This window comes from Tribolium castaneum, chromosome 5, assembly GCF_031307605.1.
Source record: "Tribolium castaneum strain GA2 chromosome 5, icTriCast1.1, whole genome shotgun sequence".
NCBI lineage: Eukaryota > Metazoa > Arthropoda > Insecta > Coleoptera > Tenebrionidae > Tribolium > Tribolium castaneum.
Genome location: NC_087398.1, coordinates 3,213,887 through 3,238,368, shown reverse-complemented (window position 1 = coordinate 3,238,368; position 24,482 = coordinate 3,213,887). Strand labels below are relative to the sequence as shown.

The 24,482-nt window shown below is 36.7% G+C and overlaps 5 protein-coding genes and 1 long non-coding RNA gene across 14 annotated transcripts; 3 read left to right on the top strand and 3 right to left on the bottom strand.

Moving 5' to 3' along the window:
- Positions 1 to 901: 901 nt before the first annotated feature.
- Positions 902 to 6,669, bottom strand: LOC107398000 (uncharacterized). The gene is made up of 3 exons (XR_001574994.2): positions 6,645 to 6,669; positions 4,400 to 6,585; positions 902 to 1,090 (listed from the first exon to the last, which is right to left on the bottom strand). It is a non-coding gene; the product is annotated as an uncharacterized LOC107398000 (long non-coding RNA).
- On the top strand, positions 1,349 to 3,715 carry LOC658730 (uncharacterized protein). 2 transcript variants are annotated; one of them, XM_015980498.2, is made up of 8 exons: positions 1,349 to 1,521; positions 1,573 to 1,710; positions 1,776 to 1,890; positions 2,088 to 2,809; positions 2,858 to 2,969; positions 3,016 to 3,172; positions 3,226 to 3,340; positions 3,421 to 3,715. In XM_015980498.2, the coding sequence occupies exons 2-7, from the start codon at positions 1,677 to 1,679 to the stop codon at positions 3,328 to 3,330; spliced, it is 1,245 nt and encodes a 414-aa protein (XP_015835984.1). In that variant the 5' UTR covers positions 1,349 to 1,521; positions 1,573 to 1,676; the 3' UTR covers positions 3,331 to 3,340; positions 3,421 to 3,715. The 2 variants fall into 2 exon arrangements, with proteins under 2 accessions (XP_015835984.1, XP_970185.1); XM_965092.5 differs by having other exon boundaries at positions 1,349 to 1,710.
- LOC658798 (uncharacterized) lies at positions 4,804 to 10,416 on the top strand. 4 transcript variants are annotated; one of them, XM_008196037.3, is made up of 10 exons: positions 4,804 to 4,936; positions 5,697 to 6,109; positions 6,172 to 6,255; positions 7,361 to 7,530; positions 7,578 to 7,751; positions 7,803 to 8,220; positions 8,274 to 8,346; positions 8,622 to 8,685; positions 9,130 to 9,942; positions 10,096 to 10,416. In XM_008196037.3, exons 1-10 carry the CDS (start codon positions 4,824 to 4,826, stop codon positions 10,189 to 10,191), a joined length of 2,418 nt encoding a protein of 805 aa, XP_008194259.2. In that variant the 5' UTR covers positions 4,804 to 4,823; the 3' UTR covers positions 10,192 to 10,416. The 4 variants fall into 4 exon arrangements, with proteins under 4 accessions (XP_008194259.2, XP_970249.3, XP_008194261.2 ...); XM_965156.5 differs by having other exon boundaries at positions 7,346 to 7,530; XM_008196039.3 differs by lacking the exons at positions 4,804 to 4,936; positions 5,697 to 6,109; positions 6,172 to 6,255 and adding an exon at positions 6,690 to 7,106.
- A 184-nt stretch (positions 10,417 to 10,600) lies between these two features.
- On the bottom strand, positions 10,601 to 13,327 carry LOC100142561 (zinc finger protein OZF). The gene is made up of 9 exons (XM_008196040.3): positions 13,172 to 13,327; positions 12,802 to 13,122; positions 12,548 to 12,682; positions 12,351 to 12,500; positions 12,162 to 12,305; positions 11,770 to 12,108; positions 11,486 to 11,643; positions 10,865 to 11,200; positions 10,601 to 10,814 (listed from the first exon to the last, which is right to left on the bottom strand). Exons 2-9 carry the CDS (start codon positions 12,937 to 12,939, stop codon positions 10,622 to 10,624), a joined length of 1,593 nt encoding a protein of 530 aa, XP_008194262.1. The 5' UTR covers positions 12,940 to 13,122; positions 13,172 to 13,327; the 3' UTR covers positions 10,601 to 10,621.
- A 508-nt stretch (positions 13,328 to 13,835) lies between these two features.
- On the top strand, positions 13,836 to 20,974 carry LOC657772 (hydroxysteroid dehydrogenase-like protein 1). 5 transcript variants are annotated; one of them, XM_008196043.3, is made up of 7 exons: positions 13,836 to 13,961; positions 19,665 to 19,849; positions 19,902 to 20,024; positions 20,083 to 20,193; positions 20,238 to 20,458; positions 20,504 to 20,731; positions 20,776 to 20,974. In XM_008196043.3, exons 2-7 carry the CDS (start codon positions 19,672 to 19,674, stop codon positions 20,878 to 20,880), a joined length of 966 nt encoding a protein of 321 aa, XP_008194265.1. In that variant the 5' UTR covers positions 13,836 to 13,961; positions 19,665 to 19,671; the 3' UTR covers positions 20,881 to 20,974. The 5 variants fall into 5 exon arrangements, with proteins under 5 accessions (XP_008194265.1, XP_008194266.1, XP_015836027.1 ...); XM_008196044.3 differs by having other exon boundaries at positions 13,881 to 13,966; XM_015980541.2 differs by lacking the exon at positions 13,836 to 13,961 and adding an exon at positions 14,905 to 15,021.
- Positions 20,878 to 24,449, bottom strand: LOC659014 (uncharacterized protein). Its single transcript, XM_008196042.3, has 4 exons — positions 24,095 to 24,449; positions 23,976 to 24,047; positions 23,566 to 23,929; positions 20,878 to 23,513 (listed from the first exon to the last, which is right to left on the bottom strand). Exons 1-4 carry the CDS (start codon positions 24,154 to 24,156, stop codon positions 20,976 to 20,978), a joined length of 3,036 nt encoding a protein of 1,011 aa, XP_008194264.2. The 5' UTR covers positions 24,157 to 24,449; the 3' UTR covers positions 20,878 to 20,975.
- Between the last annotated feature and the right edge of the window lie 33 nt (positions 24,450 to 24,482).

Here is a 24,482-nt window from a genome sequence, read left to right as displayed (position 1 = left end):
TACAAATTAATAGGTTTTAAACGACGGGAAAAATTTCGGAACATTTTTCAGCCAAAAACAAAACTTAAAAGTTCGCAAAAATTTGGAGTGTAGATAATGTGTGATTGTTGCAAAGTGGAAGAAAATACAATTTGAGATAAAATTAATTCGATAAAATCGTTTAAAAGTTTATTGGCATAATGACAAATTGTATAAAATTGGGGATATTATCGGCCATTGCATCGAAGACGAATTCAAGTTTTATGGGAAGGGCCGGCACCGGTTTACCGTCTCATTTGTTCCAGGAATGCGTATTCTACCAATAAAAATAGAGAAATTATCTCCAACTTGTTTATCTACCCCACAAAAAATTGCGACGTATTTGTCATTGGATATTAATGAACTAACCCACATCCGACTGTAAGACAGACCAATCACAAGACGATTAAAAGCTAGCAAAAAACCAGTGTTAGGTTATTTTAAATGTCGGCTGATTTTAAATGGAGTTTCGCCATTCGTAATCGTCTTGAAAATTCAAAATTGCGAAATTAAATCGTAAATCGTATTCATTTAAATTTATTAGTTGGAAAAGCACCCGACCTGCATTTGGGAAAACATTAGTTCAAACCCAAGACGTATTTTTTCTGCTTCTGATAAAAGAGTGATATTCTGAGAGTAAAAGTGACGAAACAATTCAATTTGTGTTAAAATTTACGAGCTTTTTTCAAAGATTTAGAATAACTGCAAAAATACAATGGTTACCAGGTATTAATGAAGAGAAGAAAATTTAGCGAACGAAGTTTTTTTAAAGAAAATGCAAATGCTAATGATAGAAATATTCTAATTCCAGAGCACTTTCCTGGAATGCAGGGTTATAATAAAATAAATGCTAATTATTCTTTAACATTAATTTATTGTTCTTAAACTTTTTTTCATCAGTTTTTTGGTGTTTACAATTTCTCCCTTTTTTTACTCCTTTAACTTATTTTTTTAGTCTTTCCTCTGATTTTTTCATGCTTCTCTTCTAATTTCTAATCACTTCAACTGCGGAATCCAAATCTCTGCTTTCAGATGGTTTCTAGATCCACTAGTTAGGGGTACCCAAAGACACCTGGCAATAAAGGATTTATTTCTAATAACATCTTTGCTTTGCAATTTGAGTGTATGAGAAATAAGTGGCCCAATTTTAGAAGTACTTTGTCTGTTTTCTGTCTCAAGAATCACCTATTTATAATTAGGTAACTGTATAACTTGTTTATAAATTTCCCTTTCTATTTGAATAAAGTGTTGGGTTTTGCTGGTTGTATACAACAATCGGTAAAAGAGTGCAACGAACGGTCACGAAAGACCGATTAGACCTAGAATCCACAACGCGCAACTCGTTCGACGTCAAACCTCTCAAACAGCTGCTCATCTGCTGCTCCTGGTGGTGTTGACAATGTGTGAACACTGTTGCGTAGTTCCTTTACTTTTTTTTCTACTAACAGTACTCTAAAATTTATATGACACGTCCTTAATAGTGCAACAGGTTGTCCTGTTTAGGTAAAATGACCGACAGATCCGATCGAAGATCTTCACTAAGCTCTAATCTAGACGAACCTCCGAACTCACGATTGTTTATAATCGGAAGCAAACTTCTCTGTGAAGATGACTTCCGCAAAGCTTTCGAAGAGTTTGGAAATATCGAAGAGATCTGGATGGTTAGAGACCGACAAACTGGTGAAAGCAAAGGTAATTAATTGAACCTTCCAAAAAAAAAGGGAAATATATTACTAAACTTTTTATTATTATTATAGGTGTTACGTATATTAAATACTCGAAAACTTCTGAAGCTGCCCGAGCTTTGGAAGCCATGAATGGGAAATGTATCGGTAAATTGAACAGGAGCATCCGAGTCATGATAGCTGCGAGGTAAGTCGTTGTCTCACGTTTTTGTCGATTTTACGTTAGATATTTTTTGCTGATAATCAATAATATTTTGTTTATTTAAAGTACGCAGCAGCGTGTTTAAATCCAACTTTGTGGAAAACTGGTTTTTAAAACACTTGCTCTATTTCGAGCACTCCGGCTACGCCGACGTGCTCAAAAAACTAATACACTACTTCCAGTCGCGACCAGGGCTCAAAGCGCGACTCCAACGAGGAGGAGCGCACCCTCCGCCTCTTTGTCGTGGTCCCGAAGTCCATGACCGACTCCGAACTGTACGACACCTTCAAAGAGTTCGGCGAAATCGACTACGCCACCATAATGCGAGACAAGGAATCGCGCGAGAGCAAGGGCTTCGCCTACGTAAAATACTTCAAGTTTTCGCACGCAGCTGCCGCTTTCGAAACGTGCGACAAAAAGTACAAAGCGGTTTTCGCCGAACCCCGGAAACCTAACATGAAAACCGACGAGAAATTCTCGAATTCCTGGAGCTCGCTTAACAAAATCAACTCAAGTGCCTTGCCCTTGCCCACGGTCAGCAACCCGGTCGGTTACACGAAACTGATAGCAATCGTGAGCCCACAAGTCAACCAGGACCAGTTGTGGAAGTTGTTTGATATTGTGCCAGGGCTGGACTACTGCCATTTGCGGCTGGAAGGGCGCCCCAAACCCAACAAGGGCGTCGCTTCGGTGGTGTACAACAGCGCGCAATGGGCGGCCTATGCCAAGGAGAAGCTCCACGGGTTTGAATATCCCCCAGGGAACAGGATTATTGTGAAACCGGACCATGAAGAGGGGAGCAGGTCTACGTCCTCGGAGAGACAGAAACATTCCGATATTTTCCAAATTGCGGAAACTATCGCCCAAGCTTCGAATTTGATTCAAGCAGCGGGGCTTTCACCCGGTTTGTGTTCCAATTTTGTTGGTTTTGTTATTTAAATGTTTTTTCCAGACGTTTTGCAGGCAAGATTAGGGTTAATTCCCGCGAAAGACAGTGGGATTAACTGTAGTGTTAAACTACCAGAACCCCAGCCTTTGGCCCCGAATGAGGAAACGGTGTCCAGGTATTATTATAGAATTCAAAAACAATACTATATTTTATTGCCACAGATGTTTTATTGTCTGTACGCCGAACCCGCCTCCACCTTCCGTTCTCAAAGACGTGTTTTCACGTTTTGGGAACTTAATCGATGTCTACATGTTGAATAATAGGAACTGTGGGTTTGCCAAATACGCAAGTACAGAATCAGCCGAAAATGCAATAAAGGTTTGTCCAAAAGTCTCCAGATTTTTCGTTATGAAATTTTTATTTTCATTTAGACTTTGCATGGGGCTGAAGTTTGTGGTATACGAATCAAAGTTTTGAAAGCGGAAGAAAAACAAGAACATAATCGGAAACGACAAAGAGTGGAAGAAAAGCCATAGAATAATCTAAGTAAGTTCCTAACTGATTGTGATATTTGTACCAAAGACAATAAAAAGAAAATAGTGATAATTTATCCTTTGTTTCAACAGTTTTTGTGACATGGACGAGACGGACGTGGAACTCGTAACGTTTGACAACAACTTTACCGTTTCAGTGACATGGACTTAACATTTTTCAAAAGTAGCTAAGCATCAATTACGTCTGATTTTCATTGTGTATATTTTTGATACTTGCAGCAAACTATTTCATTTTATAAAGTCAGGTGTAATTGATATTTCTCTCCCATCCTATACTTCTCGACATTAATTTACACAAACCTATTATATTTTCGTAAAAAATTTTTGTATGTATTTCCTTAGTGTGATAATATATTTTCAAATTCGTTCTAACTTGTTTTATTTAAAAAATCCATCCCACTCACCTTTCACTCCACATTAATAAAAAAAATAGAGTTAAACAAGAAGGCCAAAAAGACATTTTTAACTTAAAAAATTACACCCAAGTCTATTATATTTTCGTAAATAATTTACAAAATTAAATATACAAAAGTCATAAACACTAGAACCAAAAATACACATTTAATAATTAAATTTTTGGAAACCCATGACAGCAGTTGTCAAACTAATGACTTTTTCATTAATAGTTTTTTTTCACAAACATTTATCATGTGTTCTACCACGTCATAAGTATAATTCTAATCTATTTATCTTGATCACTAACAAACTAAAAACGTACTTTTTGGAGGGGTGAACAAACTAGAGAAGACTATCTAAATTTGTTTTCTTAATTTGTAATCGAGTTCGTATTGGAATATGTATTGTTGGTGGTATTTCACAGGCACAGTATCGTAAAATTATGTGAAACACCATATTTATTTTTAAATTTGCTTTATTTAAAAAATCCATTCGACTTCCTTCTTACTCCACAATTATTTAATAAAAAAAAATACTGAGTAAAACAGGAATGCCAAAAATGCATTTTTAACTTAAAAAATTACACCGAATTCTATTATATTTTCGTAAATATTTTTTGTATGTTCCAATATGTTAAAAAATCCATTCTACTTACCTCTTACTCCACATTTATTTAATAAAAAATTAAAAAACAGTCAGAAAGACATTTTTAACTCAAAAACTTACACCGAAGCCTTCAAGTGCAATATTATGACAAGATCGTAGCACCATTACAAACAAATCTTAAATCATCGAGAACCAGGCCAAGCAAATACGCTGCTCTGCTCCTTGATGGCTATTTCTTAACAGGTGGTTATACCCAAGTAAAATTCCGCTTCTAAAAATGTATTTATCTTGGCAAGGTCAAGCTAGGTAGATATTTACGTCACTAAAAGGTGTTGTTAAATTTCATTAGAAATCTCGTGATCATCTTCATTACAGGTAGAAAAATGTAAATACATGTCTTACGGCGAAACGTATTTGAGTTGTAGTTTAGTGCGTTAAAAAATATTAAAAAAAAAAACGAAAAATTTGAAAAAATGCCATCAGATGTTGTGACAATTGTGGTAACGGCTGGAATTGGAGTAAGTGTGGTGGCGGGTGTTTTGTCCGGAGTTTGCTACATATTAATACAAGGGAGCAAGTCACAAAGGTAAGAGTTTAAAACCTATTAGTAAATTATCGCCAAATCGTAATAATTCCTAGCCAACTCCACGTGTTTTATGAAATAATTTTACTCGATCTAACTAAATGCATTTTTTTTTTCAAATAAAGAACGTAGTTTTCCCCGCATTTTTCTTTATTTTATTTTCAAATCAATTATTCATTTCTAATCTGAAGGTAATTATTTGTTCAATCGTAAGAGATAGGTAATGAATGCTCTTAACTGGGTCAAGTAAGCCAGCAGTTAATGTTAATCGTTATCACTTGACAAAATCCAGTATCTTACCTAGAATATTAAACTAATATTTTTTTAAAACAATTTTTCGCTTTTATCACAGCAGTTGCAGAATTAGAAAACTTGGTGCTTAAAATTTGTAAACCAATGATAGGTAACACTTTCTTTGCGTACTCCTTTTAGCAATAACGTTCACTTTATACACGAGTACAATGACTCTACTTATACTATTTTGGTACGAATTTATGTGACGCATCACTCGCATGAATCGATTCTGCCTTTAAAGTGCCATCGACAGTTAGCGCACTAATATGGTACATATATTTCCGGATGAGTGGTACTCAGATTTTAAACCGTGAATCCGGTTGAAAGTGTCAGTCAACAAAAAAAGTGGCCGCTGATTAGGCAATGTTCCAGATTTTGTGCTACTTGCCCCTTATTTTAAAGAAAAAACGTAATGCATCCACATTTTCGTAAAACCGATATCAATTTTGGCGTTGAAACCCTCTTCCAGGAGCCGTAGTCCAGCCTTGCAGTGGCACTGCGCTGTATGTGGGAGCTACCTTCGTTCGCACTTAACCGAAGACGTAAAAATAGTGATATGTGTAGGGTGCGAAGAAAGGGTTTGCAAGCAGCGTTGTTCCAAGTACGACTGTCGTCGGAAGGGTTGGACGTGTTATGCATGCCTGAAAAGGCCGTCCTGGATGCAAGCCATTCTCCAGTCTCTTCCTTTACGTAATCATAACAAAGGCGTTTTGGCGGATACTGCGGTATCCAGGCGGAGCGAAAATATGGACGAAAAATTTGATCTCACGCGGAAGCGCGAAAAAATGCTCGTGCGGGATTTTATCGAAAATTTAGTCTCTTCGCTGTTGGGCGCGAGTGTGGATGATGCCAGTATTTCCAGAATATACAAAGATAAACACTGTAAGTGCCAACATTTGTGTGAAGCACCCAAACACCAGGAAACGAACGTTTATTTATTTCAGATGATACGCTTTTTACGAAATATCATCAAGAATTAAAAGACACCATCACCAACTTAAGCTCAACACTGCATTCGTCAATATGTGGTAAGTAGGTACAAAAAAAGTTGTCATACAATAAAAAAAATAAGAGCTTTGGAAACAGTTTTTAGAATATATAGAGGGTTTAGCCACTTTACAAAAAATATTTTCCCAATTAACGTTTATAAATTTATTGGTGTGTGCCCACTTTCTCCGCCACTCTATAATTTAGTTCTTCGATCACTTCGAATGTGGAGAGTCAAATTAAGCGGCTTAAAAGTTTCCGTCCAAAGTTTCCGACACAAATAATTAATTATTGTTTTTTTTTTGGGAAAAACCTCTTAATTGATTCGCAACTTGAGAATTATTCGGCCAAAAAAAATTTCTTTACCAATCCTTCAATTAGTTCTCAATAATTAGTGAGTTTAAAAAATAGAGGTCACACGAGTGCCTACCTGCCTTTATCCACCAGTTCACAATGTGGTTCACAATTAAGTCGCTCCGTAACTTATAAATAGCAATTTTCTATAACGTGTTAGAAAAAAGATAAAACATGTAATTGACGTATTTTACTATTTCATCGCAGTCAAGGCTAAATTTCTACCTTTGGCTTCTTTCAACCAGTATTTGCAAAGTTCTATCTTTTGCATACATAGCGCACTTAAAGCGAATTTTTTCATAGCAGTTGAAAACGTAGAATTAAAGTACAAAAGTGAGATAACAAGTTACTTACTGATTAGATTTTATCAGTCATTTTGTGACAATTGTTTAATTTTGGGGTCATTTCCTTTCTGGTCATCTCGATTTATCAAACAACCGCAAAATGCTCACTATTTTGACCAGTGTGCTTCTAACTTTGTGGGTAATTTTATGTGTGCTTGTTTATGGATATTATCACCTTGTCGAGGTATTTTTAGGTAAGTAGACCTGACGTCAATTCATTATTGTGTAGACACGGTGTTTTATGACTTTCCTCGGTTTAATCTACGATTTTTTACATTGGCGCCCCAGTTTTTTTAATTATTGGCACATCTAACAAAGAATTTTGGGAAACATCCAACTTCCTTTAGAGTTTTCTCTAACAGCTTGTTTATTTTATTACGAACCTCAATTTTTGCATCTTGTGCAATAGTTTACAGTTCTACAATTTTTATAGATGCTCCGTTTACAGAAGCGAGTTCGTCCTCATCTCACGCCAAATTAAAACACACGATCCAGCGCATATTTGAGGAAGCTGCCCGCTTACCATCTTTTCGAAAATTGGTGGAAAATCACGCATCTGATTTCAACGAGGGCGAACAAACCTACGAAGGACTACTAGCAACTGCTATTTTAAACAAAGTACGCAACAATTTCGTAGATTATTCCTCCAATCTCAGTAATTCTAGATAATAACGAAGCACGAAAACGAATTACCATCTACCTCAACAGCACCAACTCACACCAAAAAATATGCCTCTTGGGAAACGGAAGCTAGCGACTTGGACCTGGACTTCAGCTCCCTTTCCAGCAGTGACTCCACTCCAAGTTCCACCAAATGCATCGATCGTGTTTCGTGGACCGTTAGTTATTTATTTCCAACATAAAAATCAACAATAATCAAGCGTTTGCAGATACAGCAGAGGATTGAAGAAGAAGGTTCCACCGAAGTGCTGGACTTTGACGACCGGCCCTTGAGCCGCACAAACTCCCTGCTCAGTAACAGCGACTCGAACTGGTACCTCCAAAGGCGACAGTTTCATAGCTCAAATTCACCGGTTCCTGTACCAATGTTAGTGCCCAACTCTCTGATGAATGCCAAAGTTTTGATCGGTGATAAGGAAGCGGCCGAAACTTCGGACCTATCGGACGCTTCCTCCGACTGCGAAAATGAGGATCCAACATTAAAAGACGACCAGGTTTTCGCCAAATTGAACGAATGGCAGCAACAGGTCTCCGACGAAGACAGTTCGTTTGATTCCGGAGTACGGGAAGACGAATTCAGCGATAAAAAGTTTTATGGAAAAACGGAAATTGTCGCAGTTGATGAAAGTAAAAAACAGCTCATACTGTTTAGTTTTTTTTGAAAATATGATTTGTTACAGCCATTGGCGATGAACCGTACGAAGAATCGCCCTTCTTCGATAAATATTCTTCCCTGAGTGAAGCCAACTTACGGTTAGTAAATAAGGAAACCAGACTTTGACTTAATTATTGACTATTATCTATGAATTATTGTTATCGATATCTGGGCTATAGTACACAAATACCTCAATTATCAATCGATAAGATTTCGCCCACAGTTATCACATTCTTCTAGTTTTTGCTGAACCATCTTAAAGAAAATATTATTATGGCTAAAATTGTGGACATTTTGGAAGCCGAACGCATGAAAATTCGAAACCATAGGCAAGTTTTGACCGATTTTTCACACTTGACTTTATTTTTTACAGGTTTGGTCGAGACTATTACACTAGACAAGCCAGTTCGCCCTCCGGCAAAGTGAAAAGGGAAGAGGTAAGTCTCTCAAACCATATCGACCAGTTGGAAGCAAACTATACATATTCGAGCTTGCCAAGAAGTTTGTACACTCCTAAAAACTCTACTAGAAATTTTGTCAAAAATCCCTTGCTTTATTTTCCACAAGAGCGCAGCTCTTCTTGATTAATTGTACGATGTATTTTTACCTTCCCTAGTTTGTTTATTTTAAGTACTGAGTATTGTTGTTATTGTCAATAAACATGCCATCGAATATTCTTTGCTTACTTTGAATACAGATCTAGGTTTGTCGAGCTCAATGTCTGTACTCTCAACGGTAAGTGCGATGCTTTTCTGATAATAATCCGTACTATAAATATACCGTAGTTTGCAATACTAACAATACTCAAAGCTTTTTTAGTGTTATTTTTGCTTATTTTATGTTATTTGTGTTTTTGGTCAGCACTCATATTGTTTCCACAGGACGAAGAAAATAACAATTCGTACGAATTATTCCGCGCCGTTCCTGCAACCGCCGACAACGACCTGAACGTCGATAGCATTTCCCAACTAACGAATAATTCCGACCAAAGCCTAATCAATTATTACGACGTTGAAAACTCCAAAGTTTATTTCCGGGCACCGGACGACAACCAAAACTTTGAAGTGAAGCTCAACGAGAAACAAGCCTCAAACGAGTTTGAAGAAGAGGCAGCGACAGAAACTATCATTTTAAGCGAGCCTAAAGTGCGGCTGCCTGAGTCAAGCCCGGTTAAAATCGAAGACAAATCGCCAAAAAATAACACTGAACCTAGTGTTAAAACGGCCAAGAAGTCGGACAACACCTGGATAAAGCAGATTTATTCCAATCCGACCGTTCGCAATTTCGCGCTCACAAACCGGGAAAAAATCCCGTTTGAATATGACAATGACGAAACTAAAGTTGCTGCAAAACCCAGCGATGGGAACAGTTCAAGTCATTTCTCAATTCAGAGTGCGACTGAGGACACAAACAATTTTAGTTTGGAGTTTTCGGACAATGGGTCGGTTCAAGATCAGGCTGAGGAAGTTAATGAAATCGAAATGCTCAAGGAGCAGCGACTTGTGGCTCATCGGTTAGGTGAATTTTCAAGCTCGTTTCCGAACCTTGCGAAGATCAGTTCCTCGGAGAAGAAGGCTAATAAGACTAGCTCCGGTGTTAGTGAAGTTGGAGCGGCGCCTGAGGCGGAGGATGTTTTGCCGAATACATTCATTGTCTCAGTGAAGGATTTGAGAAAAATTTTCGAGAACAAAGATGTAAGTTTGGTGCCATTTATTTTTTGTTTTAAAAACAATGAATTTGTATAAATAACAAACAAAATTATCAATGTCTTATAATGATTAAAAGTTTTAAATCAATTAGTTCGGGAAAAATATTGCAGTGGTAGTAATATTTCTGTTATTTTCCAGGCTTCAAGTCATAAGGATAAGCCAATGCATAGTTTAACAGCGAGAAGCATTTCGAAAAATACCAAAGAGAAGCTGAAAAACGTCACCAATGAGTAACTTATTGTAATTCTTTTAGATAAGATACTCAAGAAACTTAAGATTCTTCTGTATTTTAATGTAAAAAAGGTAGAGCTAAGTAATTATCTGTCCAAAGATTATAATTATGGTTTACGTAATACGTATGTTTATTAAATATAATGTGTTCTTAGCGAAAAGATTTGTAGAACTGTATTTATTGTATAAAGCAAACTTCTTAATAAAAATATCAGGTGTGCCATTCCATTTAATCTTCAAAAAAAGTATCACAGTTTTTTCAAACGTCAAAGTCAGACAGTAAACAGATATTTACGTAATTAGTTATGAAAAGATCGATTTTGTTTAACGAGCATAATCTTTGCCAAAACGAGTGAGCGCAGCTTAAAAAAAGGTCGCTTTGAAGGTTTTAACGAAATAAAAGACAGCCCAATTAAAATTACTCTTTTATTGTTTACATCAAATCTCTAACTTGCACAGTTTCAATTTTCGCAATCTCGCTTTTATCATCGACGTTCGTATGCGTCGCTAAATGCTGCTGAAACAGAACCGACTGTGTAAACCCTTTCCCGCACAATTTACAAATGAACGGCTTCTCAACCAAATGTGTTTTCATGTGAACCTTCAAGCTGCTGGACCCCGCAAATCTAAAACAAAACAAGTCACTTTTGCCGTTATTACACATCCAAAAACTAACTTCTTTCCACAGAGGTTGCAAATATGCGGCTTCTCCCCAGTGTGCGTCCTCATATGTCCCGACAAATGCCCAGAGGACGTAAAGCCTTTCTTACAAATACTGCAAACGTGGGGTTTGTGGCCCGTGTGAGAACGCGTATGAATTATCAACGTTTCATGCCGACTGAACGCTTTACCACACATGTTACACGAGTACGGTTTTTCCCCGGTGTGGATCCGCTGGTGAATTGTGAGGGTGTTTGAACCAGCGAACGCTTTACCGCAAGTTTGGCAAACGTAAGGGCGAGCGCCGGTGTGCGTCCGCATGTGGATACCCACATAACCAGACTGAGTGAAGCTGAAATGCGAGCGTAGCGAGTGGTATAAGCACACCACAGGCTGACTTTAATAGTTCTGCAGAAGTTCATTTATTAGCTGTATAGGGACAGCTAATGATAAGAACCAAAATTAAAAAAATTTAATATACCATATACAACTCTTAAAATATAAAATAATAAAATACTCCTAGAAAGTAATTTTTTCTTCCGAGTTAGTTAATTATATTCAATTTCTTAAAATTTCTGCATTACAATTAAAATCACTTTCTGCTACCAAAAGCAGTTTGTGAAAAATTGTGACTCACCCTTTGCCACAAATCGGGCACAAAAACGGTTTCTCGCCTGTATGAACTCGCAAATGCTTTTCTAAATTGCAAACTTGAGTGAACGTTTTTTGGCACACTTTGCACGTGTACGGACGTTCCCCGGTATGAGATCGTATATGAATCCTCAAACTGCGAGCCTAATAACACACTTCCACAATAGTATATTAAATTATAAGTTACAGAAGACAGCCTTCTGTCTTCTGTAACGAATCTACCCTTTCTAAACACAAAAAAACATTGTCAAAAATGCAAAAAATTCTTACCTCCACATATTGTTTGCCGCAAAAGTCACAGGATAGCAACTTATGCCCCGTGTGATATTTCATGTGTTTGGAGAGACTTGAGGCCCACTTAAAAGCTCGTCCACACACCGAACAGAGATGAGGCTTGCCGGTGATGTTGCGCAGCTCACCAGTGTGTTTCTTTTTGTGTTTGCTTAAATTTGAGCTTTCTGCAAAAGACATGTTACATTGGTCGCACTGATGTGGTTTTTTATCAAGGTGAATTTTCAAGTGGCGTTTCAAAATTCGGGCTTCGGGAAAGCCTTTGTTGCAAACGTGGCATATGTGGTCCAGGTCCTTTGGATGGGTCATCATATGGACCTGAAATAATCAATTAGGAAACTACACCCGTGAATTATTTCGCAAACATCCACCTTTAAATCCACCTTTAGAGCAAACGCTTCGTCGCATTTCGTGCACCGATATTTTAGTTTGTGCGCTTCATTGTCACTTTTCTCAATTTCGATGCCGACAACCTCATCTGGAGCTGCTTCCACTGAATACAAATCTTGTTTTACCTACATTTTACATTATAAAAATGTATTACAATGTGAACAGCTTACTTCCACTACCGCATCGTTTTCAGTGTAAGTCACAAATTCGGCTGTGATTCCCTCTTCAATAACAACATTGGCTATGTTGTCGGGAAATTGCAACTGTTCCTGTAATTCCTCTTTAGTTTGTTGTTCTTGGAGCGTTTCCGCTAACTGATGCTGAAACGGCAAAATTATGCTAATTGTTAACTGGGGAAATGGCTCACCTGAAATTCCGCACTAATAAATTGCCGTAAAATATTATCCGATTTTTCACATTGCTGCTTAAATGTGTAAGCCCTGCTGCACTGGAGGACACATTGCACGCACATTAAGTTAGGTAAGCCGTCACCCTCCTCCACCTAGGACGAAAAAACACAAAAGTGGGGTTGAAGTACACTTGCTGTCAATGTTGACAGTTTCATTGTCAATTTAATATAGTTATTGACAACGTATGACTATGACCAAATGTGAGCATTACCTGAATTGACGCAAACGAAACCAGCATTTCGTCAAGACAAGCCCCAAACAGAGGCCTCATATCCCCTTTTTCTGTCAAGCATGCTCGACAGATTTTATCTAAACGTAAAGGAGCAGTTAAATAAACACTCATATCCATCCTACTGTATTGTCCTTAGGTGAACTCGAGACTTATCACGAGAGTTTTGATTGCACTTTTAGCTTTTGCAAGTGTTTTTCAACACCAACACAATGGTGAAGCTTCATCACACACGAAGCAGTTTTTAACACCGACTAAGGCATAGCAAATTTTTTGGAACTCCTTGGTTCTCCAGCATTACATCTACAACATAAACATTAGGGGAGACGCCAAAGGACAACTAACTCTCCACCTGTCTTCTAAGCGAGGATAGTTATGTTAATCACACTTGTAGTTTCATGAATTTGTATAAATATTAATTATTTTTTAAATTAAAGAAGCACCATACACAGACCACCAACAACCCTGCTGTCAAAATTGTCACTTCTGAAGACAAAAGTGCGCCTGTGTCAAAATATCGTCAACTCCTGTACACCGGTGTATTGATGGTGGTAAGCAAAAAACTATTAATATACCGAGTGATTAAAAATTAATCAGCTTTTGTCCGAGTGAAACGTTTTTTGTAGCTTAAAATTGATGATTTGATTAGCCAAACAAATACAGACGTCATTTGACGTTATGGCGCTGGAATGGAGGTGCGTCTTATTCAAAAATTATTTAAAAAACACTAATTTTTACTCAACTTGTTTGCTTGTTATTAAATTATAACAATATTTCAATAAAAAAAATACAAAAAAAAATTACCGCTCAAATGTAAAGTTGTCCTTCATAAGTAGAGTATAAAAAGTTACTTCTGGACCAGGACATTTGGCGTCTTAAAAAACAATTTAGCTGTTTACCCAAAAGCTTTGGGTAAACAGCTAAATTTGTAAGATTCTGCCTTGTTTTTTAAGACGCCAAATGTCCTGGTCCAGAAGTAACTTTTTATACTGTACTTTTATAACGAAAATTATAAATAAAATTTGTTATCAAAACTCAAGTTGATATGTATTATCTGACCTGATTATTAAGCCAGTTATAAGTCTTTAGTGTTTTTCCTAAACAAACTACTAAACTAGATGCAAATGGAAAATTAAAAACAGGTAATGTAAGTAAATGCCACAGTGTTATCATTGTTATCATTTTCTTAATAGATACTGTAATTAAGTAGGTGCAGGTCGCCAGCCATATACCAACTCATATCACTCACTATAAGATAACACCAATCGTAAATATGCATTTCTTGTAAAGATATTAACAATGAACAACAGTTTTATTGAGTTTTAATACGACAACTTTCGAGGACACTGAAAAATACGTCAACACAAAGAAAAATTAAACAATATAATTAAAAAAATACAGAAAGGCATTAAAAATAAAAAATTACATCAACGGATGTGATAGATCAATAAGCGACTTGTTTTTACTTATTCGCAAGCTCACTCAATAAGTAGTAAATAAATAAAATAAATTTTAAGTGCTTAAACATTTGTTCATCAAAAGGCAGCTGACAAATAAAATATTTCATAATTTGACATTAATTTAGAAAGCAGGAGAAAATCGAATTTCTTTAAGCATGCAATTTCCCTGTTGTCATATTAACAGAAGAATAGTCCCATTAATTTACATAATTATTACATAAGACTATTTGTTTAAATTTTATCTTCAATTAGGTGGAGTTCTTAAACAATTTAGTTGCTGATTTCCGAGACGTCACGAATATAAAAATAATAAATGCTAATTTTTATAAAACTGAGAAGAAAGATTTGTTTATTTTTCCCTTCTGTGTTCAAGCTTTTTCTTGTGTTTACAATTTTTTTTGCCAAAAATATTTTATAATACCTGTCAGCCATATGTTACCAGTAGTATTTATTGATGGATATTAAATGTTTCCATCATTATTAAATAAAAAAAACAATGAGTGAACATAATGTGAGTAATTGCGTTACGTAATGAAAATTGATGCAGCAACAATGTAAATCTTTACAAAACGCAATTAATTGTATTTTTGCATTTTTTCGAACTGACTGGTAGTAATAATTACAAAATAAACAGCAACAGTTCATTAGTGGTACGAATCATCTGTCGAAAGGGTAATTCCTTACCACGTGTAGTCAAAGTGTGCCAGTTTTTCTTTTTTAATTATTTACCTCTATTTATTAAGTAAGTAGAAAAACGCAAAAAAATTAATTTAAAATAAATAAAATACTGCACAATCAGCAGTTTTTAATAAATATAATCATTAAGTCTGTATTATTAAAGCTTTTACGTATTGTTTGTCCTAGTGCAAATAAGATTTAACACTCGCAAAAATATGACTTGATTAGTATAGTTAATAATTAATTATCTGTAAGAGTAATATGGTTTGTCCTTGATATAGTAAGTAAAATATTTTATAATTGCTTGTTAATAACAAAAATAGAAGTAATGCTGTTTTATAGGCTGTTCCGTCTAAATCCAACATTAGAAGTATTGTGACAATTTGAACACAACACGAATCCGTAAATTAGGTTGTTTTTTATTTTTCATTATGTTTTTGGATGATTTGATACCGCGGGAGTTTTTATTTTCCTTACACCTACAAATTTATGAAGTTTTCCTCAGAGTTGTAAAAGATACCAACCTTCAGGTTTATTTTAAGGTATGTAAACAGATAGGTAAATATAATGCAAAAATAGATTGAAATTGCATGTAGACTAAATTGACTTTAATGTTATTGTTTGTATTTTTAACACATTTCCGCAAATCATTGTTATAATGCATTAGTTAATGCAGGAATAAATACATTGGTTCCTCCAATATTGCTCTCCAATTAGCGAATAATTTGGAGAGTCACCAAAGATCATGTTGAAACAAAAATAAATAACTTTCACTTTATCCCTCCACTAAAAAGACCAACCACGCGCTTTCGTCTCATTTTTGTTCCTGTGGTTCCTCATTGTCATTAGCGGCGTGTGTATTTTTAAATTATTAACCGGAGTCGCGTACAGAGAGGGGATTATCTATATGGGGTCCCGTCGTCTGTGATGGTTCCTATCAATGCGTTATTGTCGCATTTACTTTCATGATAATACGAGCCGCTTTTAATTGACTCAAACACCCGATTGGTGAAATATGTAATTGACCCGGCATTGTGTTCGAAATTATTCTAGTCGCATTGTTTTATGGGTAAGTAACTATTTTTTAATTTTAAATTGAAAAATGCTTACTTTCAATTGAAAAACTTCAAAGTTTTTTTAAATTTCATTTATTGCATTTGCTGATTACTGTGCAGTTAATAGCGCCAATTTCTTTTGCAATAATTTTCAATGGTATTGTGTTGAAAGCACGCTGTAAACAAGCAACCAAATGAAGTAATAACTAAACAAAACCAACTAAACAAACAATTTTGATAATTCGCAAAAATCTTTATTGTAATTGCAAACTACTGCCACAAAAATTTGTGGAAATGTTCAAATCAATAACAGTCAAGGTAAAATCTGATGCAAAAACTGCTAAATAAATTTGCATTTAATGAATCCAAAACCATCTAAAAAATCTGTTCTAATTTCATTCCAGAATGGTAATGGGAAAATGGTTTGTGTTGCACCAGTTGTAATGAAATGCGACCTTAAGAGCGCTTTTTTCAATAGTTATGTGAATTAATTATTTTTCCAGCATTAATTGTATTAGTGCTTTGAAACATAAGTTGTTCGTTTGGCGAGTTTAGATTGCAAAAATTTGACACGCGAGTTCTGTTACACTTGTTTATTTATAGTATAAAGAGTCAGGTTTGTTTGTAGGTAAATGATTTGTTATTGTTAATAATGACTTATTAATTAAGTGGAAGTAAACGTTCCCAGCAAAAATGACTATTTCACAGCTTATTGATTTAATATAGCAATGTTTATAGGTAAATGATTCCGAAGTTCATCTGTGAAATTAGCGGAGTTTAAAATTCGGAAATGCGCCAGACACTCGTTAACATGTAAAGCTATGTTTTTTTTCTATTTTTGTGAAAACAAAAAAATAAATAAATGTAATTAAATAGTTTTCATTATTTTTTAAGAAACTGTAAAAAACCTAATAAAATTCGCGTGCATAGAAAAAAATATGAAGTACTTATTTATTAACAGCAAACGCTGAATTCTGTGATTATTATTTTTTTAAATACAGTAAAAATGTATTACCTACTAGGTATATCTGCGATTGCGATTCATGAATCATTCAAATGATTAATAAACTAAAAAAGCTAGCTGTTCAGTGTAATTAGTATACCTAATTAGTAATTTCCTACTCATAAATTATGTTATACTGTGAAGAGAGAAACATTATTTTAATAAATTTTTAATATAGGACATTTTTTGAAAATAGATAACCTTGAAGACACATTGTTTTTTGTAAATTTATACGTAACACAAAAACTTAATAATAATACTTTAAATAATAAGGAATTTCAAACTTTAGGGCCATGAATTTTTTTTAGACCAGAGCTGTTAAAAAGATTTGAATTTTAAAAACCACATTTAAAGTATTTAGTTGAAAGTAAAGTTAAACGGACTTGATACAAGCATAAGTAGTCGAATTTTGGGAAAACTTTCATCACTTGCTCTTCTGCGCCCACATTTGAATCATCGCGAGAAAGTCACGCTGGTGATACTTTCACAAAAAATAAACAATACAATACCAAAAGTAACCCAAAGGTCTTTATGGGGCATAAATGAAATCAATGCAAACAGGTTTTCCGACCATTATGCAACCAGTCCCCGAAAGTATTGTTTTCACCAAAAAAATCGTTTTAATTATCGAAAAAGGCGGCCCAGGGCTGCTTTCACCAACAAAATAAATCCATGTAGCTCTTGGAAAGTGGTTATTAATGGAACTGATATAAAATTACTGGTGTTTTTATTTTTCGCGACATGTGTCCAGACATCTCGGTCAGGGACTATTTGCCGCAGTTTCTTACAAAACCGCACCACGCGACACTTCCTCCTAAACTATTGCATGTTTTAACTATTCCGAGCCATTACCGCACCAATAATGACTATTTGACTTCGAAGCGTAAATCGGTTACATTGTGCTTAATTGTTCTTTCAGGTTAAATGTCTGGAAAAATCTAGTAATTACATCCATAAATTAGGAACAGAAATAGTAATTTGCAATTTTACAGGCTATCAGAGCCATTTGCAATTGCTAATAGCCGCTTCCTATTACAAAAATTGGCTACTGCGTAAGCAATGAGTTCCCACCTTAATAGCTCGAATGACATTCACCTTACACTAAGCTAAGTAATAGTAAATAGGTATAATGCACTGTTATTATCATGAATGAAGTTGCGACAATGTCAAATCGCTGATTATGAAATGGCTCATTTTCAAGTAAATATGCTAACGGGACACGCAAAAGCTTATTAACGCCTTTTTCCATAAGTGGGCCTAAATTTTGTAATTGTTAATTCTAAGTATTTCCAACTGTTCAAAAAACGTAAGCATAGAAAGAAAAACTCTCGGGAAAATTTCTAATTGAAATGGTGTTTAATCTATCAGTCAAGGCCGCATTAAACAACTGGTTATGGAATTATTTAACGTTTAAATACCGTTTTTTTTAGATAGAGGACCCAACGTAAGAAATAATTGATTTTTAATGTTTGCCGCCAAATGAATGGAAACAATAATTCTCACAATTTTGATATCGATAATACGGGATGTGAAAGCGCTATTAATAAACAAAACAAGTAATGAATTGAATTTTATAAATATGTGGAGATACTTAGTGCTATTCTGCCAAGCCCAAAATAACACTTTCTTCGTTTATATTTCCATAATTTTTCTCGCGGTTGGGATTGAATTTTCCCCAATTTTTTCTCTATTTAAAAGAGTCAACAAATCACAATATTGTGCTTTTCAATTAAAATAAAGGTCGAAGAAATCGTTTATTTTGCACAGAAACAAGAAGACATTTGGTAACATTCTCGTGCAATCGTGTAACGCTTCAGATGGTCCTGCAATAAGTCTTTTTGCAAGTACCGTTTTGTTGCACTTTTTATTTTCGTACCAGAAGAATAAAACCAATCATTTTGCCATGAAAAAATTTTAATCTTCACTTAATGGAAAATTGTGTTGTTTGTTTTGTTACATTAACATTACCTACCGCACTTTTGATATTAAACAAGTAACATTAAGCACCTGTTATTTTCACTTATTATTTAATTTCGACATTGGGAAAAAGAAATAAGAGAGTGCTCGGTAATTGATCATGGATTGAATGAAGAACATTTTGAAAATTTTATTTTCATATAGGATACCTAAAAATATCTCGAAATTAAAACTCAACATAGACGTCAGCGTAATGAGAATGACTCAACAATGCAGCAATCAAAGTATGACTGTTGTTGATTTAAATTTCAAAATCCAAATGATTAATTTACCTCAGAGTCAATTTCTTATTATAATTGACTCTCTACAGTTGCAAAGCTGAGTGCAACCCGTATCTAATTATTAAACCACGAACTTTTGCACAATTTTCACGAGTGAATAAAGATGTGTCAGACTCCTGATTTCAAAGCCCATGGTGCAGAAAGTGATGAGTTAAAAAACTAAAATGCAATCGAAAAACATCGAAAAGCTAAAAATTTGCCTAGCAAGAGTCAAGGTAAAAATTTGCAGAAAAAAGTAACTGGAAGAATTTACATTTGCATCTTATTATTTTCAAACCAAAAAAATGATTATTGGGACAAACTATTCCATATTGTATAATGTTTACGCTTGATTTCAAGGTTCCTGGAGCAGAAAAAAAAATTATCACGTAGATTATTTCCATTTTTTCAGATTTGCAATGTCAGTAGAATGCAGCTTGTCCACTCTGATTTTGGCTGTGTTTGGATGTATTGTGATTTTCTTATTTTTGTTAAACACACTATGGGGACTGATGCAAGCAACTCGTGCCATATTAGCTCCGTTCTTTTTACCCCAGGAAGAAACATCACTGATTAAGAAATACGGTCAATGGGCATGTGGGTACCTGCCCAAAAAACAACCAATTTTTACCACCATTCCCTGTTGCAGTAATTACAGGCAGCACAGACGGAATTGGCAAAGCGTACGCTCATGAACTTGCCAAAAGAGGACTGAACATAGTTTTAGTGAGTCGAAGCACGCAGAAATTAAACAGTGTCGCCAAGGAATTAGGTAAATTAATGTCCACAATTAAAGCATCTCTTTTTTTAACACCTTCAAAATTTTATAGAGACTGAATATTCGATTAAAACCAAGATTATTTCCGCTGATTTTTCTCTGGGGGCGCAAGCAATCAAAATAATTAAACAAGAACTGGGCGTATTAGACATCGGAATATTAGGTGAGAAACACTGGTGTTGTTTATTGACTGAATTATTTTTTCAGTAAACAATGTGGGGAAGCAGTACGACTACCCCATGTACTTGGGGGAAGTCCCCGAGCGCGACCTGTGGGACATCATCAACATAAACGTGGGGGCTGTGACCCTGCTATGCCGTCTGTTCGTTGAAGACATGAAGAGGAGAGGTCGTGGAGCAATCGTGAACGTATCGTCCGGGTCTGAGCTCCAACCCCTACCTCTAATGACCGTTTACGCAGCAACAAAAGTACCAAAAAATCCAAAACCTACGCATCTAAATGTTCATTTTTAGGCCTACATAAAGAGCTTCACGGCTGCTCTTCGATACGAATACGCCAAACACGGCCTTACGATCCAACACCTCTCACCTATGTTTATAAACACCAAAATGAACAATTTCAGCCAAACATTGCGAGAATCCAGCACTTTCATCCCAGATGCCAGCACTTATGCAAGACATGCTGTCAGCACCTTGGGGAAAATGGACGAGTCGACGGGTTACTGGGCCCACGGAATACAAGTACGTGTTCTAGTAATTTTTTTTTGGCTAATAAATGGTTTTAGTACTTTTTCACGAGTATTCCCCCGGTGTGGATACGGATGTACATCGGTGGTTACATGAATAAGATCTTCAGGAATGAATATTTTACAATAAAAAACAAAATGTAATTTGAAAAAAGTTCTTTATTTTCGTGTTATTTGTGTTACAAACAATTAACTTAATTAAAACTGAGTTAAAATAAAATTTAATTTTACTAAAACATTCACGTTCTTCGCTTAGTCTTATGCATAGTCCTGGACCTATTGGGCGTGGACGTGCCCCCACTGCCTATATTAAACATCCCCGTTCCCACAGGAGCTGGCATATTGAACTGCGGCGTTAAACCAGGATTAAACGCTGGGGGTGGATTCCCACCGAAACCTTTCCCAGCATCGAAACCACCCGAACCTGCCGTAAAATTAAACGAAGGTTTGGGCGGTTCTGCGGAACCGAACGAAAAAACAGGCGGTTTCGTACCTTCAGTACCAAACGCAAAAACACCACTTTGTGTAACTGGAGGATTGGCACCAAAAGTAGCACCTCCAAAGGTACTACCACCACCACCAAACGGACTTGCCGCTTCTGCTGGCTTATCAAACGCTGAACTTGAGCCAAAAGTCGAGGAAAAAGTACTATTACTTGCCGAAAAACCGGACGCTGTTGTGGTAAAAACCGTTGAATTCGTACCGAAACTTGCGGTAGTCGTGACACCGAAAGCCGAACTTCCGGGAGTACCAAATGAAGGTGTTGGTTGACTTTTGGGTTCGTTAAATGCGGAGCTTTGCCCACTTCCGAACGAGTTACCGAAGGAAGAACCAGCCGTACCGAAAGTATTAGAACCGCCAAAAATACTACTCGTTGTTGTTGCAACAGCTCCGAAGACGTTCTGGCTGGAGTTGTTTGCTCCAAAAGCTGAAGTTGTGCCAAAAGTGTTAGTGGTACCAAAACTGGAACCAGTGGTTGAAAACAAAGGGCCAGTCGCTGCTTGTTGCCCAAAAACTGGTTTCGCTCCACTAGCACCGCCACCAAAATTCGCAGTAGTGTTAGTACCAAAAACTGGGTTCGAAAATGTTGAAGTGGTCGATGCCACAGTACTACTAAAACTAGTAGTCGGCTTGAAAGCGAAGGGCATTGCGGAAGTTGTCGTTACAGGAGGCAGGGCAAAGCTACTTGAAGTGGTCACTGGAGACATTGTGAATGAATTGGGGGCGGAAAAATTCAACGACGGTTTCGCGGAACCACTTAAGGCAGATTTGGGCTCAAACAGGCCGGGAGTTGTCGAGGGCGTAAAACTTGGAGCAAAAGTTGCGGTTGAAGTTGCAGTGCTTGTACTACCGAACGAAAACATTGACGGTTTGTTGGAGGATGGTGGAGGATTAAACATTGACGAGTTAGCTGTTTGGAGCGGATTCGGCGGGCGCATGAACGTACTTGTGGTTGGAGAACTAGTTTTGTTTACGGAAAACATGGTAGCAGACGGCATTAGGAAATTCTTGCTGGGGGAATCACTCGAAGTTGTTGTTGTTACACCAAACGCAGGCAAAGTAGTCACTGGGTTGGAAGAAGTGACTTGTGCAAGTTGTAACGAATTTGCTGGTTTAATAGTACCGAAAGTACTAACTGGTTTTTCCGCGGGAGCGGACGTGGTCACTGCGGGACTTTTAAACTGAAACGGTGACGATGTACCAACACTAGTAGTAGCGTCCTTTAGCTCAAACTTGAACCCGCCTTTCTGTGTTGGCACAACTGGTTCAGAGAGTTTCCCAAACGTAAAATTACTAGTTGTCACACTAGTTTTTGGTTCAAAATTTTGACTCGGACTGGAAAAGCTTGATAGAGGTGTTTTCTCAACTGTGGGCTTCACTTCAGTTGGTTTAACGGTTGGTAAACTAGTAAACGTGGTTGGAGTAACAGTACTGGAAACACTGAATGTGTTTGTGTTTCCAAAACTTATGGTTTTACTAGCTGGGGGAGTTGAGGTAACGGCAGGTGGAGGCGCATCACCTGCCGCCTTAAAAGTCATAGGAGGCACCTCTACAACACTTGCCGAAACAATCGGAGTACTTATAGCTGTAGAAGTACTAGTTACAGCTTCTACAAGTTTAGTTGGAGTGGTACTTTCACTAAACGTGACCGGGGTAGTACTTGAAACGGGAGAATTTTCCGACTGCGGGATATCAAAAGTAACATGTTTGTTACTCTTGTGGGGGCTTTTGTTAGTCGGTGAGAGGATGGAGACGAGTGGTTTTGCTGATTTCTCGTCACTTTTCGTCTCTTCTTCTTGTTTTTGATTCTTATTTTGAACTGAACCCATCAAAGCTGTGAGTCGATTCTTCCGCATTGTTTCCAGAGGTGTTTCATCGAAAATTTTGAGAGGGGACGCTTTCTTCACCTTGATTTGTGGTCGAGCTTCGTTAACACTCACATTTTCCTTTTCTTCCTTTTGTGGTATAACTACTTTACTGGAGTCTGGGGTGGGTTCAGGGATAATAGTTTGAGTTTCAACGTCAACGCACGTCTTGACGATTGGAGGGGTCTTCAAGGGGGTGACTGGTGGAACTGACAATTTTACTAAATTCTCCTTCTTCTTCTCTTCTTCTAAATATCCATCCATTGACGAATGTGACGCGATTAGTTCACTAATCGACGAATAACGACTTGAAGGACTCAAGGAATTTTGTCTTAAGCGTTTTCTTGAAGCCCCCTCGTTATCATACTCCTTGTGCAACCTTTTACCCTCATCTTTCAAGATAAAGTCCTCCTTCAAATTAATAAAAATAATTACTTTTACACTCCCTGTTTCAAATAAATACCTCACTGGAATGAATCCGTTTCCGCGAAATTTCCTTCAAGGCGTCTAAAACGCTCTTGGTGTTGGTCTCAGTTTTATGCGAAATGCTGTCATTGTTTGGACTACTTTTTATAATTTTTTCCAACAATAATCTGTTCTGTTCGGGACTGTTGAACCTCGACAGCTCAGCCGAATTCATTTGGGAAATGTTGCCTTCACTACCTTTTCTTTTTAAACTTGGTAATTCTTTCTTGAAGAAATGAACAATGGGGAAGCTGCCCAGTTTGTTATACTTGTGCTGGTGGCTAGGCCTGGATCGCCCATGCTCCTCGCTGTATTGCACCACTCGAGTTGTATAACCAGGGCTCCTACTGCCAATTTTGGTGCTAAAATACAACTTGAAAGATAAAAATTTCAAAAAAGTGTAATTACCTCAAGTGATTATTGTACAGCGCGCTTGTCGCTCTTGTTGGTGTCAGAGACGATGTGTCCGCTAACGAATACCTAAAACCACAAAATCAAGCTGGAAAAATGCGTGTATTAATAAGTACCGTCGAAAGGATGCCCGAGGTGGAGTCACAAACGAATTGTTGTTCCTTGAATAGTGTGACATTGTGTGTCTCTCAAAAGATAATCACGGTTTAACACGTTGTTCGATTAAAGTTGTAGTCGCATTTCTGTGAAGTCCTCTTCACATAACCTCCACTACAAGCGCAATAAGGCCGTAATTTTGTTACACAATTCTCAAGCAATGTGTGCAATATTGTAGCGAGAAAAAGTGACCACGACTACACAACGCACAGACTTACACCTTCCCAGGAAAACAATTTTTTTGTAAAAATGGTAAATTAGAAATTTGACGTTAGCGGGTACCGGTTTGACGCCCGCCAATGTCAAATCCGTCAAATGATGCGCTCAAAAGGCGGCACAGTCAAATAA

Coding starts and splice junctions, on each gene's coding strand:
- LOC100142561 (XM_008196040.3), bottom strand. CDS start 12,939: ATGGATATGAGTGTTTATTTAACTGCTCCTTTACGTTTAGATAAAATC. Junction 12,501..12,547: donor TTATTAGTGCGGAATTTCAG/GTGAGCCATTTC, acceptor TTGCCGTTTCAG/CATCAGTTAGCGGAAACGCT. Junction 11,644..11,769: donor GCGGCAAACAATATGTGGAG/GTAAGAATTTTT, acceptor GTGTGTTATTAG/GCTCGCAGTTTGAGGATTCA.
- LOC658730 (XM_965092.5), top strand. CDS start 1,527: ATGACCGACAGATCCGATCGAAGATCTTCACTAAGCTCTAATCTAGAC. Junction 2,810..2,857: donor AGCAGCGGGGCTTTCACCCG/GTTTGTGTTCCA, acceptor TGTTTTTTCCAG/ACGTTTTGCAGGCAAGATTA. Junction 2,970..3,015: donor AATGAGGAAACGGTGTCCAG/GTATTATTATAG, acceptor TTATTGCCACAG/ATGTTTTATTGTCTGTACGC.
- LOC659014 (XM_008196042.3), bottom strand. CDS start 24,156: ATGTCACACTATTCAAGGAACAACAATTCGTTTGTGACTCCACCTCGG. Junction 23,930..23,975: donor CTGTACAATAATCACTTGAG/GTAATTACACTT, acceptor GTTGTATTTTAG/CACCAAAATTGGCAGTAGGA. Junction 23,514..23,565: donor AACGGATTCATTCCAGTGAG/GTATTTATTTGA, acceptor ATTAATTTGAAG/GAGGACTTTATCTTGAAAGA.
- LOC658798 (XM_965156.5), top strand. CDS start 4,824: ATGCCATCAGATGTTGTGACAATTGTGGTAACGGCTGGAATTGGAGTA. Junction 6,110..6,171: donor AATATACAAAGATAAACACT/GTAAGTGCCAAC, acceptor TATTTATTTCAG/ATGATACGCTTTTTACGAAA. Junction 7,531..7,577: donor CAACTGCTATTTTAAACAAA/GTACGCAACAAT, acceptor CAGTAATTCTAG/ATAATAACGAAGCACGAAAA.
- LOC657772 (XM_015980540.2), top strand. Junction 19,850..19,901: donor GAAATACGGTCAATGGGCAT/GTGGGTACCTGC, acceptor TCCCTGTTGCAG/TAATTACAGGCAGCACAGAC. Junction 20,025..20,082: donor CAGTGTCGCCAAGGAATTAG/GTAAATTAATGT, acceptor AAAATTTTATAG/AGACTGAATATTCGATTAAA.